The 19,638-nt window shown below is 41.0% G+C and overlaps 1 protein-coding gene across 1 annotated transcript in view; it reads left to right on the top strand.

The window, feature by feature from the left end:
* The window catches only part of UVSSA (UV stimulated scaffold protein A), a 176,657-nt gene extending 160,131 nt beyond the window's left edge, over nt 1–16,526 (top strand). The window contains exons 13-14 of the mRNA XM_082262082.1: nt 9,004–9,199; nt 15,791–16,526. Of these exons, the coding sequence (XP_082118208.1) occupies nt 9,004–9,199; nt 15,791–15,884 (290 nt within the window). The 3' untranslated portion in view covers nt 15,885–16,526. The remainder of the gene's footprint in view (nt 1–9,003; nt 9,200–15,790) is intronic.
* Nucleotides 16,527–19,638: the final 3,112 nt, after the last annotated feature.

The raw sequence follows: 19,638 nt of genomic DNA, 5'->3' as shown, positions 1-19,638 counted from the left end.
TAGGCTGGAAAAATTAGAGCAGACTTCTAATTCTATTCACACCAAAATCAAGTATTAAAAGTGAATGGAATTTTGAAGTACTTTCATCAAGTCATCCAGTGTACTTAGAATTTTCAGGACAAATGTTTGTATGAATATGCGTACATAAAGTCATTCTACAATCTGCTAGTGTATGGCTAGCTCAAACCAAGACAAAAAAGACACAGGTGGCCCTTTAATTCCTATTTTTATTTTTGATTTATTTTCTCTTTGCAGTGTCCTTCCTTTTTCATTATTCAAATGTTACTGTTTGGAATGACGAGCCCTTGTGTGTGCTGAACAAAATAGCTTCCAGAGTTGCATCTGTAGGTGACCCAGCAAAATGAATACTTGATATTATAGTACTTGATAGCTTCATCAAACAAATAACTTGTTTCACATTGGACCCGATGACCTGTATAGAACTTGGCAGGTGCATTTTCTTGGGCCATAGGTACATGGAGTACAAAAACCATTTTGTTTAAATAAATTAAAATGATAAAGTAGACCACCAAACCTAATGATGCCCCACAGCCATTAAACTTTGGCCTGTGTGTTTTTATCACTTAATGTGCAGTGAAGTATAGATATGAGTCTTTAGATCATTAAGTGTTGCTGACATACAATCGCTGCACTGGAGATCTTCCTGAGCTGATTACCCTTGAAGGCACGGTCTTCAAAAATTGTTAAAACTACTTTGATGACTGAGACAGAAATGTAGCGGTGACTGGCAGCAGTGTTGTGTTAGTGTGTATTTCATACAAGTTTTTAAGTACTAAATTTGATTTGGCTTTTTCTATAAAATATGACACACATACCTTACATACAACCAATTCCTAATTCTAGAAGGGACTATTTCTTGCTCAACGCAACCCGAAAGTTAGCTTGAGCCTTAGGTGAAAATGGGGAATGGGGTATTTTGTCTCGCTGCTTCTCCTCACTTTAGCTCAATAACTTGGTGCGTCCTTCATTTGAACAATCAACAATTCCCCTTTACTATGACATAGATAATTAGAATGGGCACACTTTTGCTAGTATACACCATTCCAAGCTTCTTAGCTACAGATCTATTTACGTTTTAAGGCTCCGTGCACAGTAGCCACTAGCTTAAAAAAAGCCACTGCTCTTGGCAGAAAGAAACACTCATTTTGATCGTTTTTTTTTTTTTTTTGTACTAGCGTTTAGGGGCATTTACTGTTGTTTTTTTTTTTTTTTTCTTTTGTGTTTTTTTTTCTGCCAGAAAAATGCTCTCAAAAATGCAAAACAGAAGGGATTTTTTTTTCTGTCTCTAAACGATGAGCTTAGAAAATGCCTCTAGACTACTTAATGTGCATGAACACATAGGATAACATTAGTTGCTTCTAAACTAAACTCCTCTAAGAGCATTTTTTTAAGCTAGTGTGCATGGAGCCTATTACTAGTGACTGCAGCTGGAATTGTAAAAGAATCAAAACTTAGATGATGCTCTTTAATTACTGCGCATCTTACCGCCAAGGCCTAAAATGTTACTTTTAATGCAATTCCTAGCTAAAATATTTTGCGTAAATTTTCAAAAAGATTTTCATAAAAAGGTGGCTAAGTACACTCATGGGGAGCTATAGTTGTATCCAGCGGAATCTACCTTTTCTGACTGTTCAAGAAATATATATCCAAACTATAATCCTGGTACTACTTAAAGTGTTATTAAACCCTATTTTTTTTGTTTTTTAATTAAAATAACAAACATATCTGTACTTACCTGCTCTGTGCATTGCTTTTGCACAGAGCAGCCCCGATCCTCTTCTTCTGGGATCCCTCGCCGGCTTCCAGGCCCCTCCTCTTCAGCGGGTACCTCCACGGAAAGCCGCTTTCCATGGGGGCACACGTCTCCTGAGCCCATCCTGGCTCATTCCTGCCCCCCAATCCTGTAACACAGCATTTGATTGATCGCAGTGGGAGCCAATGGCTGGACCGGCAATTGGGAGAGGGACAGGTCATGCTATCCGTTAATATGCATAGTCTGGACATAGGTAGACTAAAGCCCAACCCCACCTTCAGTGCCCCTCAGTCCTTCACCCTCCCCATCTGTGTATGTATAGGTAGGTATGCCTGAAATGTTGCTACATGCTGTTATGTGTTGTATGTGCAATAAAGAGCCCCCTATGCTGCAGCCCTGCCTTCCCTTGTATTTGGTTGGTGGTTTGCCAGGAATTCACCAGTTTGCTTGCATTGACATTTAATCTATATTGATTTGGTTCTGTAAATAATAATACTAATAAAAAAAGTTAAAGGATAGGTTCACTTTTTTTTTTTTTTTTTTGGAACCTGTAAAGCATTGCACCAGTGATCAGCGGATCGCTGGTGCCATGTAGGTCTCCTGCAGACCTGTACATGTATTTGTGCACCTGTACGTCCAGTAAGGACAACCAAATATACAGACTGGAAGAATCCAATGAACTACCATAGCGCTCCACAGCGCCATGGTAGTTTAATTGAGAACTACAAGCCAACAGTTGCAAAGGATGTCGGTACTTGTAGTTAATTCACACACACAGCAGTGTGAATGAATGATATGGCCACACTGTTTTCAAAAAGTGACAACTAGTACGGGAAACTTTTCCCCGTACTCCTGCCACAGGGAGAGGAGGGAACAGCGAGTGACGGCATCAGTGGGAACATGTTACATGTTCCCAAAGGTGAACTTATCCTTCAAGGAAAGCAATACTCTCTATCCATGCTTCAACAGCTGCTTGTCACCACTGTAATTCCAAGTTGAATGAGGCCAAGCAACCACTTGCTATGAGTCATGAATGTCAATGACATACTTTCTGGGCTATCATCATTACTCCGTATTTAGGCATTCCCCACCCCGCAGCTGCATGTATATATGCAGGTGCAGGGCAGATAATGCCTCCACCTCTTATGATTGACTGTTTGCAGACGGTTCCAGAACAAGCCTGAGCTAATCTCTACTCAGTAACATAGTAATACTGCAGAGGACAGCGCTTATAATCTGAGTACCATTCTCTCCAGCAGTGAAGACCACTCACAGCTGATGCAGAAGGAACAGAGACCTTCCTCATAATGGGGTCAATTCGCTAAGTGTTAAAGGACGCTGAAAAAAATGTGGTAAAATAATGCATGTAGAAAGAATCATGCAAATGTTCAATTCGCTAAGAAATGTGCGGTAAATAACTACTGCGGTAAAGTTTTGATAATGCAGTAATTACTGGATATTTTCATGTGGTAATTTATCGCACTGAGCTGGCTGCTAAGGAGCAGGCCAGGAAGCCGGCCGCTGCATCCTTAAGGACAGATGACTCATCGCTGTCAGCGGGTTGCCTGCTCACAGCTGAATGTAAAGAAAACATGCCAGCAATTAAAAATTCTGAGAAAATAACCAGTGTGCCCCCCCAATGCGCACCGGGCAAAAGTGTTTAACAAAAAGGCGTGGGGTCCCCCCTAAAATCCATACCAGACCCTTATCTGAGCATGCAGCCTGTCAGGAGAGGGAGGGACAAGCAAACCCCCCCCCTCCTGATCCATACCAGGCCACAGGCTTTGGTCTGTCCGTGCCCCCCCCCCCCCCAAAGCACCTTGTCCACATGCTAATGGGGACAAGGGCCTCTTCCCCACAACTTTGGCCTGTGGTTGTGGGGGACTATATACAGGGGGCTTCTCCGAACCTGCAAGCCCACTTTAACAAGAGGGCCCCCAGATCCCGCCCTCCCCATGTGAATGAGTATAGCGTACATTGTATCCTACCCATTCACCAAAAAAGTATAAGTGAAAAAAGACAAAAAAAAAATACAAGAGTTTTTGAAATTCCTTTCATAAACAAAAAAACTATTTCCCCAAATGTAAATCCATCGTCAATGTACCCCATTCTCATTTACATAGAGGGGGGTACAGGATCTGGGGACCCCCTTGTTAAAGGGGGCTTCCAGTTTCCAATAAGCCCCCTGCCTGCAGACCCCCACAACCACAGCCCAGAGTTGTGGAGAAGAGACCCTTGTTCAACTTGGGGACAAGATGCTTGATTGCCCCCCCCCCCATCCCCAATTTCCTAACCTGCTGGGCTAAATGCTCGAATAAGGGTCTGGTATGGACTTTGGGGGGACCCAACACCGTTTTATGTTTAAAATGTTGGTGGTTTTTTGTTTTTTTCATTTTTTCATCATTTTTAATTGCTGGCATGTTTTCTTTACATTCAGTTGTTAGCGGGGAACCCGCTGACAGCTGATGAGTCATCTATTGTTAAGGACCTGGCGGCCAGCTTCCTGGCCTGCTCCTTGACAACAAGCTATTGGGCGGCGAGGCCCCCACGCGATTTCTGACAAATACCGCATGTGATACCGCCAGCAAAACCCTGGACATAAATATTGCATGTTTTTTACTCTCTGTTCCATTTGTGAATTGAACTTAAGAGCTTACCACATAGTTTTTTGATGAAATTTACTGGCACATTTTTTGTTTTGTGGTAAATACTGCATATTCATTATTTTTTTTTTCTGTATTTAAGATATTATAATATATGAAGTTGGTGTAAAACCCTTGTAAAGTGAAGCCCTACTGAAAAACACATAGGATATGTATCCTGGAATTTATTTAAAAATCTTTCTGGTGATTGGGAGACTGGAAGTAGAGACCTAAACTGGGTTTGGACTGTAAATGGCATGATATACAGTGCATCCAGAAAGTATTCACAGTGCTGCACTTTTTCCACATATTGTTATGTTACAGCCTTATTCCAAAATAGATTAAATGTATTATTTTCCTCAAAATTCTACAAACATCCCATGATGACAACGTAAAGGTTGTTTATAATCTTTGCAAATTTATAAAAAATAAAAAAATAAAAAAAAATCACGTACATACGTTTTCACAGCCTTGGCCATGACACTCAAAAATTGAGCTTAGGTGCATTCTGTTTCCTCTGATCATTCTTGATGTTGCCACAACTTGATAGGAGGCCACCTGTGGTAAATTCAGTTCATTGGACGGGATTTGGAAAGGCACACACCTGTCTTTAGAAGGTCCCACAGTTAACAGTGAATGTCAGAGCACAAACCAAGCCATGAAGTCCAAGGAATTGTCTGTAGACCTCTGAGATTGTATTGAGGCACAAATCTGGGGAACAGTACAGAAAAATTTCTCCAGCATTTTAGATCCCAATGAGCACAGTGGCTGGCCTCCATCATTTGTAATTAAATAAAACTGGAACTCTTCCTAGAGCAGGACGCCCGGCCAAACTAAGCATTCAGGGGAGAGGGGCCTTAGTCAGGAAGGTGACCAAAAACCAGATGATCACTCTGGCAGAGCTCCAGCATTTCTATGTGAAGATAGAAGAACCTTCCAGAAGAACAACCATCTCTGCAGCACTCCACCAATCAGGCCTGCATGGTAGAGTGGCTAGATGAAAGCCACTCCTTAATAAAAAGCACACGACAGCCCACCTGGAGTTTTTGCCAAAAGCCACTGGAAGGACTCTCAGACCATGAGAAACAAAATTCTTTGGACTGTTGAAACAAAAATTGAACTCTTTGGCTTGAATGGCAAGTGTCATGTCTGGAGTAAACCATCACCTGGCCAATACCATCTCTGCAGTGAAGCACAGTGTTGGCAGCATCATCCTATGGGGATGTTTTTCAGTAGCAGGAACTTGGAGACTAGTCAGGATTGAGGGATGAATGCACCAATGTACAGAGACATCCTTGATGAAAACCTGCTCCAGAGCGCTCTGGACCTCAGATTGGGTGAAGGTTCATTTTTCAACAGAACAAGGCCCTAATAACACACCCAAGATAACAAAGGAGTGGCTATGGGACAACTCTGTGAATGTCATTGAGTGGCCCAGATAGAGCCCAGACTTGAACCCGATTGAACATCTCTGGAGAGATCTGAAAATGGCTGTGCACTGACGCTCCCCATCCAACCTCATGGAGCTTGAGAGGTCCTGCAATGAAGAATGGGAAAAACTGCCCAAAAATAGGTGTGCCAAGCTTGTAGCATCATACTCAAAAAGTCTTGAGGCTGTAATTGGTGCCAAAGGTGCTTCAACAAAGTATTGAGCAAAGGTTGTGAATACTTATGCACACGGGATATTTTTCGTTTTTTATTTTTAATAAATTTCCAAAGACTTCAAACAAACTTCTTTCATGTTGTCATTATGGGGCATTGTTTGTAGAATTTTTGAGGAAAATAATGAATTGAATCAATTTTTGAATAAAGCTGTAACATAACAAATTGTGGAAAAAGTGAAGCGCTGTGAATACTTTCCGGATGCACTGTAGTTCTGAATGCTTCATCATTATTAAATCTTCTTTTTATGGCTGGTTCTCTTTAACCTGTAACCCAAATAAACATGACAGCACCATAAACTGATTTTATATGGTCCTTTCATACATTTTACTTCACAAAAAGGGAGGTAATGGAAGGCATATTGCTCTCTGTCCTTTCCAGCTGCACACTGACCCCTGCGGCTTAGAAATGATTGCTCTGACCTGTTAATCTGCCATGTTCCTCCTTTCCAGCGGCTCATCCACTAAAGCAAATGAAGTGGTTATTTCTTGTGCGAATGGCAGTCCGTGTCTGTTTTTGCAGCTTTTACTGACTTGTTAACAGCCCGGGATGAGGACAATTCGGCAGAGGCAGTCCCTTAGCCAGTCACTTGTGAAATAACGTCTCGTCACTAACTACAGTATTGATTCCCACCCACCCTCCCCAATGGTGTCATTTTCTCTTCCCTGCCACTAAACTTCGTAACAATACAAGAAGCGGTTTAGGGCCCCATCAGTGCTCAAAAAAAAGGCTCTCTTCCCTGGCATTTCATTGATTTTTCTCAAAAGCTTTTAAATTGCTCCTTCATTTGACTCAAACAGTCATTTTATCTGTCATGAATGGCAGTATTTCTTGCCTTGTGTTTAAACAATTGCTTCGTCTTCTCAGTTACTAAACTGTGACGCCCTGTTATTGCAGCGAGGTAAACACTTTACACGGTGTGCCTTAATCCCCGATATCTCGTCCTCGACTCTCAATTGTTCCACTGCTCATCTCGGAAGCTGAGAATTTCACTCAGACATGTATTGTTAAAACTGGTGGAGGGGAATACATTGCTCTGCAGTCTGTATTTTCAGCTACAATAAATAGAAACTTTTAAGGACAACTTTGTGGTTGTCAGTCTTTTCAGTGTCCCTCGATCAGTGTTTTTTATACAGTGATTTGCAGCCAGACTCAGGTTTTTGTGATTCGCCATCTGGGCTTGCAGCTTTGGTTTGAGTGCCACTTGGAAATCTTATCTGCATGGAGTTTGTTCATGCTACCTATGTCTTTACTTGCTTTAACAATTCAAAAATGTATGCAAATATCAAAAAGCCTTAATGGATATTCATCTGGAGCAATGGAAATTCCTAGGCAGACTTCATTTGCATGCATACTGTCCTAAGTAAAGTCCACACAAGCCTCCATGACTGAAAGAACTGAATGCCAGTCTATTAACTGGGCGGGCAAGGGAAAGTAATGCTGGGGCAGAAAGGGCTAGATCTTATCTGATTTTCTGCAGAGGTTACCAAGGGTTCCTTGGGTTATGGCTGATTGACCCCTCATTTGATGGTGCCTTCATAGTTCCAGAGCCAACGCCACTTGGCAAAACCAACAGTATGACACCAGTTATCTCTTAGCTGTCCGTAAGGGTGGCATTCAGACCACAGCTGTAAGGATTGCAGTCTTCCTACTTGCCCACCAATTAAACCTAGCCATAGATGGAGCGGTTTTCTTTTCTGCAACCACGGGTTACAGAAAAGAAAATCGCTAGATTCCCCCATAAACACAGTCAGTGTTGATGGGTAAATCCCTCCCGGTGAACTATTGTGTTCTTCTGGCGGTTGGCAGTGGCTATAGCTGCTGGCAATAATTACATGAAGAATCCGAAATGCTGGTTGAATTCAAGTCAATCAATGGTTTGACTTGAGTACAATCTGCCTGCCCATACATGGTTCGAATCTTGGCCGGTCCCTGCTGAACTGGCTGAGATTCGAAACGTCTTTGGCCATCTTAAGGGGCATTTTTCCCATTGGACCGCAATGAATTGATTTAAGCAGGAGTTCACCAAAACTTTGCAAGAACAAAGGTAGGGTTGGAGCTTGCCTTTAAATGAGATTTACTTTGAGTTGGCTAATTGTGTAAACCCATTATTACTGCAGAGCTACAACCCTTTCTGTGAAAATGAGGCTTGCTATGGTCTGAACCAGGTACAGAGCTTGGAAGGCTGCAAGTACAGGTGTTTACACCTCTTACTAGGCATGTTCTAACTTGGCAGACGTGGACTTTCTTTCAGTATCCTAAAAGACACCCCCAGGTTACCATTCAGATCATGCTGAACTGTGGACGTGAACAGAGAAAAATGTATCCCAACCAGGATTTAAAAACCTTCCCTAGAATTTACCTCCCCATTGCTATAACATTGACCAGTAGTATTATGACCTTTTCCACGAGCAAAGGTATATTTCCCATCCCTTGCAGCACCATATCTCTTATCTACTACTGTACTTTGTCCCTCCCTTTCATTATAATCTTTATATGCTCCTGTAACCTGTATGTTCTGAATGTTCTATTATTTTGTAAAAGTATAGCGGCTGATTGTGCAGTGTGTGTATACAAAGATGTGGATAACCATTGCTGTGAGACCTCGCTGCAACCAGATAGGCGTTTGGTCATGTGAACTCTGCCTAAGGGGAGAAGCAGATTTCCAAAAAGTTCATCCTCCCTTCAGCAGAAATTATATGACCAAATACCTTTGCGTTTTATTTTCCATTATCAGCTGTAGTGGGATTTGAAGAAGAGGTGATGATACTACATGACTGACCCAAAGTTGATGGAATTTCAGATTCGTTTATACATCTTTATGACAGTTGTAGGGTCAGTGATTACAGAATGTTTTTTCTTAGGGTGTAGTTTGAGCTTTTAATATCTGCAGCTTACAATAATTTTGTCTGTGTTTTGTTGTAGATTGGAGAGACCCAGAACTGATGAGGGAGATCGAGCAAGCCACAGGGGAAGATCTGGGCTCGTCCAGGTATGCTGGGACATCTGGAAAGAAGAAGAAGAAGAGGGGCGGAAAGAAGAAAAAGTATCCGAACCTGACAGATCTGAAGCAGAAAGCAAATACCACTCGCTCCCGTCTAGAAAAGAAAGTTTTTAGCCCGTAAGATGCTAACCAGCTTTTTTTTTTTTTTTTTTAAAGTTTGTGTGACTTATCTTATGTTGGCAAGAACTCCTTCTGACATTCTAATAATGTTTTATTTGACAGAAAGAAAGATTAACTTGCATATATAATTTTCATGTCTGTTGCAGGACATCTCTCAGTATTTAATGGTAATAAACTGGTGTATAGTGAAAGCTTGTTGTAGCCATATGTGACCTGCACTGTGTAAACTGTGTACAAAGAAGGCAAAGTGTAGGGCAAAGGCCTAAGCATAAGTAGTTGCCCGTAGGCTCCCTGCAGCTGGTCATTTCCCAATTTCTGAATTCCTTGTTATGCGGAGTGTCATTGTGTGGAAATGGCAATCTTAGTAGGGAGTAGTAGGGAGATCCTTGTATGCATGTTCTCAGATACAGCTTCCTCTCTAGCAAGGAGAACAGTATGCAGCACCATGGTAACATCAAACAGATTTTACTCCATATCTTGTAAGACCAGCAGTCAGAGGCAGCAGATGATCTCACACTGTGAAGATACAGACATGTGACTTGGTGTATAGGAAGTGCACAATTCAAGGCAAGCCTTTAATTTTTAAAGGGTACTGCTTGGGTTCAGGTAACCTTTGTTAAAGTAGATCTGAAGGCATTTTTTTTTTTTTTTTTTTGGTTAGAGTGAAGAGGGATTAGAACACCTTTCATGTTGCCATCTGTGTCCCCATTGGGGAGATTCACCCTCTTGATTTGTCCTAGTGACTGTTATTACCAAAAGTGAAAAAAAATCCAGAATTTTGAGTGGTTACCAGAATAAGAATAGAGGGGAAGTCTTCCAATGGGGGCACTAGTTCTAGTGACTACCAGTGATTTTACTTATTTTGGAAGGATATCTTCTTACTTCTTATTATGGCTTTGGGACAGGAAGTGAAGGGAAAACTCCCCAATGGGACACAGATAGTAAAAGAAAAACTGACAGGTGTTGTAACTCTCCCTTAGTCTATCCAAAATGGAAAAAAAAAGTTGAGTTTTTAGTTCTAGTACGAAGTTTTATATTAATTCATTAGTGATGAAATGGAACACTTATACCTTGCATACAATCACTTACTAATTACAGAAGGGACTATTTCTTGCTCAACACAATCCAAAAGTTAGCTTGACCCTAGGGTGCAAAAAAAGATTTGTATTCAGTTATACTTTAAAGAAGTAGTAAACTCTGCATTTTTACCTGTACCTATAGGTAAGCCCTTTAATAAGGCTTACCTGTAGATACAGTGAGTGTCTCCTAAACTTGCAGTCTTTAGGAGATTTTCACTCTTGAAGCAGTCGGGGACATCACTGGCGCGTGTGCACACGTCGAAGTGATGTCATTGTGGCCCGGCCATTCAAATAACCGGAAAGCACAAACCCGGAAGGAAGACAGGGTGAAGATGGAAGCGGTGACAGGGTGCCCTTGGAGGCCTTTGTTTTAAGATCAGGTGCATACTAGCATATTATGGCCTAAACTGCCTGGGGGGCCCACATTTTATTTTTTTTTTTCATTCTTGGAGTTTACTACTGCTTTAAGTGAAGGATACAAGTTATAACTAATGCTGGGAGCACAGGACATGTTTCTGTAGTCTGGCTGGTTGCCTTGATCTGTTCAATTGTTTTTGCAAAAAATTATTTTTTTCTGGCACATGGTTTGCTGAAAGTCCTCTTTTAGCGATATTTTACTTGTGTTTCTGGTAGCGCGAACATGCAGTATGTTGCTGAGCACAAGTGTTCCTGGCACGATAGCTCCTGCTGCCACACGCATCATAAAACATGGTGTCTGACAGCTGGTATCACAGCACAAATTATATGATCTCGCTCAACAGGTCTTAATTAACAACTGGATGGACATCTCCAGGAGTGTACCAGACATCAATTAACAGCGCCCTTTCCCTGAGAACAAGCCAGATTTAATTAGCTCCGGGGAATTGAAGGGAAATCATGCGTCCAGCTGTGGAAACGCTTGACGAACAGATCACAGTTGTTGTAAATAAGATGTTCTGTAGTAGGCAGGTGACATGGCAGCATCATATCCCCACTCACTCTGTCAATGTGGAAACTTGTCATTGTCATTCTTGTCATTCTTTAAAGAAAGTCTGTCACCAAGCAAACCACCGGTTTAATTAGGCTGCGGTGGAAGCGCTGTTCGTTGACTCATGGCACATACCAGTTCTGGAATTCATTGAGACGCTGTGACTGATTTTGTAATGGAATAAAGGCTGTTCATGTTGCAAGGAAGTTTTTAACTAGTTTAATAAATGAGGTAAAGGTGTACTGACATCTCTCCTCCAATCATATGCAAGTAAAAACGTTTTTTTCTTATGAGGCGGTCCTAGACTGTTTTATTGGTTTACTGCAGTGTAGTTTGCAGGTCCTGGACTTCCACAAAACCGTGAGCTGCACTCTACCTCTGCACCCAGTCCTGGTCAACGAGGGACATGGCTCCTTGGCCTGCAGCTTCTGTAATCATTGTAATTGACACCACTTAAATTGAAAGTCAGAACCAAAGTGAAAATCTGCAATTGAATTTTCTTTTTTTTTTTTACTACAAAAAGCTAAAATCTAGCCAACTGAACATCTTACGCATTTCAGCCCCTCGGGCCTTAGTCATGGCTGTGACTAAGGCCTAAGTGGCTGCAATGCGTACATTTTAGTTGGCTGGATTCTAGACTTTTGTCTCAATAAATGGTCATTCAGTAGCAGATTTTCAACGTGGTGATGACTTTCAGTTCAACTGGACCTCCATAAAGATGGGCATCATGTGGTGCACGAAAATCCATTTACCCCCCACGGTAAATATCGTTTTTGTTTACTAGCAGCACATATCTAAGCTGAAACACATGTTTGTGGGTACAAACCGTTTATTTCTGTGCCCACTGCCGTGTTTCCAGTGTAGTTTAGCAGAGGGTCTATATAGCCACCCCTTCCCATAAAAGTAATTGGGAGGCTTTAATGCTTTGTTATGTGTTCGAGAGATTTTTTTGGGTTTTAGGATAAAATCTCTGGGCTTCCCACTGTAGAACATGGAACCATAAGGTGGCCATAGACATTGGTAAATCACTAGACTATCAGATTTATTGCACTTGTACATTCCAGCCATCACACAATGTCTTCTAAGCCAGTGTTTCTCCTAAATAGGAGCATGTTGGCCATAAGAGCCCCCTGTTTTGTGTATGTCATGATGATGGAATGGTACAGACGCTGCATGGCTCCTATTAACTACTAGAATGTTAAAGCAAGGTGGGCACAGGTGTGAGTAGGAGGTGCTGCATCCAGAACTAGTTTTTGTTTCCCAGCATGAGGATAAGTGCACACTGAAGAATACAAAGGGGTTTATTTACTAAAGGCAAATCCACTGTGCACTAGAAGTGCGGTTGCTGTAGATCTGAGTGGGACGTGCAAGGAAAATAAAAAAACATCTTTGCTTGCACATGATTGGATGATAAAAATCATCAGAGCTTCCCCCTCATTTCAGAGCTTCCCCCTCATTTCAGAGCTTCCCCCTCATTTCAGAGCTCCCCCCTCATTTCAGAGCTCCCCCCTCATTTCAGAGCTCCCCCCTCATTTCAGAGCTTTCCCCTCATTTCAGAGCTTCCCCTCAGATCTACAGCTACTGCACTTTCAAGTGCACTTGTAGTGCACAGTGATTTGCCTTTAGTAAATCAACCCCAATAACTCTGGTTAGGCGACTCTCTGAGCCTCTTGGACAACCAGCTGCTGAAGCTGCCAAATTCGGAGTCCAATTACCCATAAGAGTCCAACTACTCTTTTCAGATCCACCCTTGAAGCCCTGATGAAGAGAGAACTTTGTAGCCCTCAAATGTGTTGGCTTGTTACCTTATGACTTCTAAAATGAAATAATAATTCTTGGACTCCTAAACCTGTGGTGTGGTGCCCTTGAGATAAGCTAACTTGCTGACAAACAGCCCTATAACTTTCAGAACTGAGATTCAATTTTAAATTGGTTCTTTTTAGAAATCTATACAGCTTTTGACATTAGAAACTGTACAAAAGATTTTGTTCAGGCTGAAGTGCTACTTTAAAGCAAGACCATTTACTTTTCTGTTTTTAATTTCTTTATGAAGGTTTTCTGCATAATGTAGAATATTTTAACATATTTTAACAAACACTAATCAATTGGCATCTTATAAAAAAAAATAGTTTCTGTATAGAGTTTGTAAATATATGTATGTAAGTGGGGATAGGGGTAGTTGTTTGCTCAGCAGCTTCACTGCTGTTCTTTGTCCATGTTAGATTGTGTGTCCTACCTGATTGAAATTGGTAGATTCTCCATAGACTAACCAGGCTGATCTCAGCAGTCATTAAAGTGATACTAAACATACACTGTTTCTTCCTAATCCATATACAGCGGTCAAATGCCCCAGATTTTTCCCAGCCTGTCTGCAGGGAAACATAAGCAGGAGAAAATTCTAGTCCTCTGCTGCTGGTCACATGTTTAAAAAAAAAAAAAAGCCTTTGGAATAAAGAGTAAAAATAAATATCAATAAACTGTTTTAAATTGTCATATAAATATATATTTGAAATCAAATCTTTATTATTTTGTGGAAATAACATAGTGTGGGTGGATTTCTGCCAGTCACAGATTGTCACCCCCCTCCATCCTGTGTCTTAGAATAAGAGGGAGGTGATTCCTCCATTAATCTACATGTAATACCCCACCCCCATTGTGTTTAGCTGGTTAGTGGGCATGGAGGAGGAGGGACGGAGTGGGCTGTCATTCACCAGAGTGTATATGCCCATGTCGCATGGGCTGCTCAGATGTGATAGAGGGAAATGCTCAGGATAGAACATACACTGCAAATGGAGCATGTGCGCTAGCTGCCAACATTGCTCTGCAAAATCCCCAGCTGAAGTGGGGACATAAACACGAGGGGGAGATGGATAACAGCAGGATCAACCAGGTTTTTTTTTTTTTGTATACAGCAAACTAATCCTATAGTGACTGAGTATGAACAGCATGTAATACACCATTTGTTGATCATTTTAATGTTATGGGTTTAATGACACTTTAAGCAGAGATGTTGTTTATATTCCCTGCTGTGCAGGTAACTCTATTGGGAGTGTGTACTCATCTCCTTATAAGATAAGCAAAACTTGGATCGAAGAAACTTGTTTTGTGAGACATTTGCCAGAATTTTTTCCTGTCTTCCAATCCCCTCACTTTCCTCTGCTCACCCAACAATAAAACTCAAAATAGGAACACCATACAAAGCCATCTACAGCTCTGCCCTGAGTTACATAACCAATCTCATTTCAAAATATCACCCAAAACATCCTCTTGACTTTCTTCCAGGACCTCTTACTCTCAAGCCCCCTTGTTAGCTCCTCCCATGCTCATCTCCAGGACTTCCCAATAGCCTCTCCCATCCTCTGGAAATCCCTACTCCAAGCTGTACAACTATCTCCTACTCCCCTATTTCCCCCTTTCTATTAGATTGTAAACTGCCATGAGTAGAGACCTCATAACCCTCTTGTCTTGAATTGTATTGCAACTGTACTGTCTCTCTTTATTTGTAAAGCAGTGTGCAAACTGCTAACGCTATGTAAATCCTATATGATGATAATAATGTAGAGAAAAAACCTAAATCTGAATTCCAGGTATGACAATTTTTACATAGTCCACCTTAAACCAGTGAAGGTATGTATGTGGTATAACTGTAGGATCCATATAGAATCTTGAAATCCCTCTAGTAATAACCATAACTACAGTGATCTCCACTTGCTTCGGAGTCCTGTGTTGAGCAGCTGCCCTTTGAGTGTTCCCTGATTGGATGAGTTAGGGCAGTGATGTCACAATCTCCACCTCATTCGATCAAAGAACACTTTGAATTAATATAAAGTGTTTTCTGAATATTTCTCTGAATATGTTCAGTAAGCAGCAGGGCAACCACTCGGCAAGGGTCCTGGAAGCCAGTGGGAATCATTGCAGTAGTGGTGCCTACTAAGGTGATTTCTAACTTCCACAGGGATCCCAAAGGCATGGCACATAATTACACTGATCCAATCGATGTAAAAATGTTAAAAAGTGAAAACCTATTGTACTTTCCCTTTAAAAAGCCCAACCATAAAAGAGTTAACAGTACATACCCCAACCATCATGACCTTGAAGACAACTTTACCCTGGACCCCAGCCCAGGAATTTAGACAGTCACCTTCCCCCCAAGAGTTTGGATAACAAGGATGCTTTGCCTTTGTCTGTGGCAGCCTTGCTCGTACAGAAGCTTGGAAGTTTGCCATTTATCTTGTAAGGTCGGTGTTAAAGAATAATGACAAAGGTGTAGTGGGCACATTAAAGCGAGCCTTCCATTACTTCACTCCTCTTATTAAAACCTTGTTGAATTAAAACTATTTGTATTGCCGTACTTAATTTAGTTAACACGTCTAATTTGTTCTGCCTCATCAGCTCAACGTTAGGAGGACCCAGCGGTAATTAATGATACCGCCTTGTTTTTTTAAACATATCTATAAACATCCCGTCTTGACTTTACTTGAGCTTGACTTTATGTGTTTATTTTTGGGCTAACAGCTTCTCTCCTTTGCCTTCGTCTCACAGGGGATCAGTGAAACGGGTGATAAGCGCAATGAACCAAATGGATAAGAGGCGCCACGAGAAGTTTGCAAACCAGTTTAATTACGCATTAAATTAAAAATCAGAAGAAAGATAAACCGCCTGGTCGGCTTTTACATGGAAGACTTGTTTTAAGGACCTTTAACGAAAAATTTTGTGTTATAAGTGTATTTTTTTCCTTAATGGCTATGTCTTAACTTATTTGTGTCATTTGTTATACCTTGTCTTTTTTTTTTTTTTTCCTACTCTTGGAATGGTTTTACGGATATCTGGTTTATTTTTTAAAGAGGGGAAAGTGCAATTATCTACAAACAAAGCAAAGGATGCCAAGAATGAATTAACTGGAGATGCATCCCTGGAATAATTATAGTGATTATACATTTTAGGAAAATTCCTATTGAGATTTTTAATGGTCAACCTCTATTTAGAAGCAAATGCTTTATTATTTTTCTGCCAGAAACATGGAGACTGCCATTGCTGACCGCTCATTTTGAAAATGCTAGTTTCTTGGCTGTCTTGCTAGCAAATTTTGCTTTAGTACTTCATAGATCTGAGACAAGTATGCAGATAAGGATACCTGACGTATTCTGTGTCTTTTACACAAAGTATTGAAGCTAGTGGATCAACATGGGAGCCAAACAATTAGTATTTTCACATTTAGATCAGCAATAGCATACTTTAGAGGCCAAGTCCAGCCAAAGGTATTTTTGTTTGGTCGAACCCCTACTGGCTTATTATATCAGAGTTTCTGGCATCACCAGAGTTGTTTGCATCTCTTCTCACCCCACTGGGCCATAGCAAAGATGACTCTCTTACAGCTGGGCTCCCTGTTTTTTCTCTTTTCTGCATAATTGATACATTTACCAGAAGTGTATGATATCCTTCTTTAACTTTATAATGGCTATGGCAGTTGATCACAACTAGGAAATCTGGTTAGGATAGCTCACCAGTGGAGGGAGTTTGAGTAATTTAACCCTTTTATTGCTGTTGACTTAAGGATTATGTTGGTGGCAGCATTGATATGTAAACAAAATTCCGGATGCTAAAGTAGCCCAGAGTTTGTATACCATTTTTGATTGAGCTGTTGGCCAACCCACCCCCCATGTGTCCTGGGCTCAACTGCCTCTTTCTGGGTGCCCAGGATCTCCATGGTGTCAAGAGGAGAATGACAATAATGTCTCCATTCCCTGGGCAGTATGAACCAAAAAGTGCTCAGCTTTGAGCACTTGCAGGTTCAGACCTGTCAAATCCTTGCCACTCTAATGGGCCATACACACTATAAGATTTTCTGAAGACTTTTTCCTTTAGACTTGCCAAAACCCATATAATATGAGGTCAAACCTAAACACTTTCAATTTGTATGCAATCTGGCAGGCCCTTGTACTACATAGAAAAGGTAAATCTGAAGGAAAAAGTCTTCAGAAAATCTTATAGTGTGTATGGCCCTTTACTGGGGAAGAAACTAATTAAGAACAGTCTGTGCTCCATCAGCTTCAACAGAGTGCAAAGGTTACATTTGGTGTCCAAAGAACCCCAGCTGTCTCCTTTGAGAGCCTGTTACCGGCACTCTATTGCATAGGGCAGTGGTCCTCAACTCCAGTCCTCAGGGCCCACTAACAGGCCAGGTTTGCAAGATAACTAAATTACATCACAGGTGATCTCATTTGCTGCTCAGTGATTGCAGTATTCTAGTCTGCATCTCCCCAAGGTAATACTTAAAATCTGGCCTGTTAGTGGGCCCCGAGGACCAGGGTTGAGGACCACTGGCATAGGGGGCCTTTCATCCCCCCTCTGATATCTATAAAGTAAAAAAAAAAAAAAAATCAAAGTTTTATAGAATAAATAAAAAATGGTTTAAAAGCACCCCCCCCCCCCCCCCCATACACACAAATGCAATTATTTTGGCTTGACATGTTTAGAGCCTTTGTACTGGACACAATCTCATCTTTTTTTTTTTTTTTGCAAAATAAATGGGTATTATATATTTATGGAATATATACATTATATTGTATTTGTGTGCATATGGTTTGCAGCATAAGTTATGAATTGTTAACTGATTTTTGCTTGTAAATTCCTAAAATTGATACAATCGTCTCCAAAACAAATCTCAAACAGCCCCCTGCCAAAGAAGATGACCTAGTGGCCTGGGTCCCCTATCTTCAGTCTCTACATAAATTATAGTTTCCATCAGAATTATAAGTATTTTCTAGGAGTGTTGGATGCCTATGACTGCATGCTCTGTTTGGTCTTTTGGTACTACTGAACGCAGTAGTGAGGTAGGGGGCCAGGGGATGGAACTACAGCATGTGTCAGGGCACACGGGCAGGTGTTAAATGGCAACGAGGTCATGTTTTTGGAAGAGAGTGAAGTTAGCAGACCTGGGTTATTGCAGAGGTAACTATAATGCCTCTTCTTTTTGCAGGAAAATGCTTTTGAATTTTTTTTTGCGGTGGCAAATGTGTTCCTTTAAAAAACCTTTCTCATTGTGGAAATAAAGTACCAACAAAATTGCTCATCACATGTGTCTTTACACAAATGTGTGCTGTGTAAAGGAAGAGAAGAGGCGTGTCTGACCAGTTCTGATATTACAGAATGCATTGGGCAGCATGATCAAACACTGGTTCATTTTGGGTTTACACAATGCACAATTACTATTATATGAAAATAGAAGATGTAAATGGAATGTATGACTTACTTCTATATCTGTGATTCTAGTTGGACTTAAAGAAAATTAGTTTTGTACATACATCATTTTCTTTATTCTAGTCAGGGTTAAAAAATAAGATAAAATATTGCAAATTAATATTTTGTAATCTCATTTTGAGTCACCAGGTGGAGCTCTAGGCTCTTTTTCACATGTTTTCCGTTATCTGTTTTGTTATAAACAGCCTGTTTACAGAATACACACCCCTGATGTTTTTTTTAATAACAAGAGCATCTGAAGACAAACAGCTTTTACTGTTTTCTGTAAATCTTCTAAAAACAAATTAATTTTTTTCCTTTAAAGGTAAAATTATTTAAAACTTCAGTATAAAGTTGAAAAAAATATAAAATAACATTGAACCCAAACGATTATAGTTTCCCTTTAAGAAGCCAGCATGCGATTTGACTTGCTAGCAACAAAACTACATTTATTTATTTATTTATTTTAGAACTTTAGCATAGTGCATTAGCCGGTTTATGTGCAGTGAGGTCCCCAGGAGCCTGCACATTTTATGCAGGTTCTGGGGCTGGCTGACTGCAGCCCATTAAAGAATTTGCAAGATACCTTCTCCTTGTCTGTGGGGTCTCTTTTTACTCTTTTTCACTCAAAACATCATACAATCTTTTATATATGCACGCTGTGTAACCCCCTTCCCCCATTCCCCATCTTTTACATTAAGGCCGAAAAGTGACAGCTGCAGTCTTACTGTTTCCCAGCCATCCAAGCCCCAGAACATGTGTATGGCATGGACTTGACTTAAAAGAGAAGTATGGGAGCGGGTTTTTTTTTTTTTTTTTGGAATCTGATTCACCTGGATGGATGCAGCATCAGTCCCCTTCTGGGTCTTTCAGTCACTGGCTCTCTGCTCTGTCCCCCCCCCAACTCACTGGAGCCCTGGGCTCTGGAGGGGGCAGGAGAAGCCGGTAGAGGCTCAGCAGGGTGACAGTCCAGGAATATGGTCACAATCTTTTCCAAGCCTGGACCAGCTCTGTGACGTCAGCCGTCTACTAAAAACAGGTCACAGTAGTGCAGAACGAACTGCACTCCTGTGATCCACAGGAGAAGTACAGCCAAATGAGCTTTAAATCTGGTCAACCATTCGTTAGGAACCACTAGCCATGTTTTAGAG

Source organism: Pelophylax lessonae, assembly GCF_965119305.1.
Source record: "Pelophylax lessonae genome assembly, chromosome: 1".
NCBI classification, from domain to species: Eukaryota; Metazoa; Chordata; class Amphibia; order Anura; family Ranidae; genus Pelophylax; species Pelophylax lessonae.
This window is presented reverse-complemented; position numbering and strand designations above follow the sequence as displayed.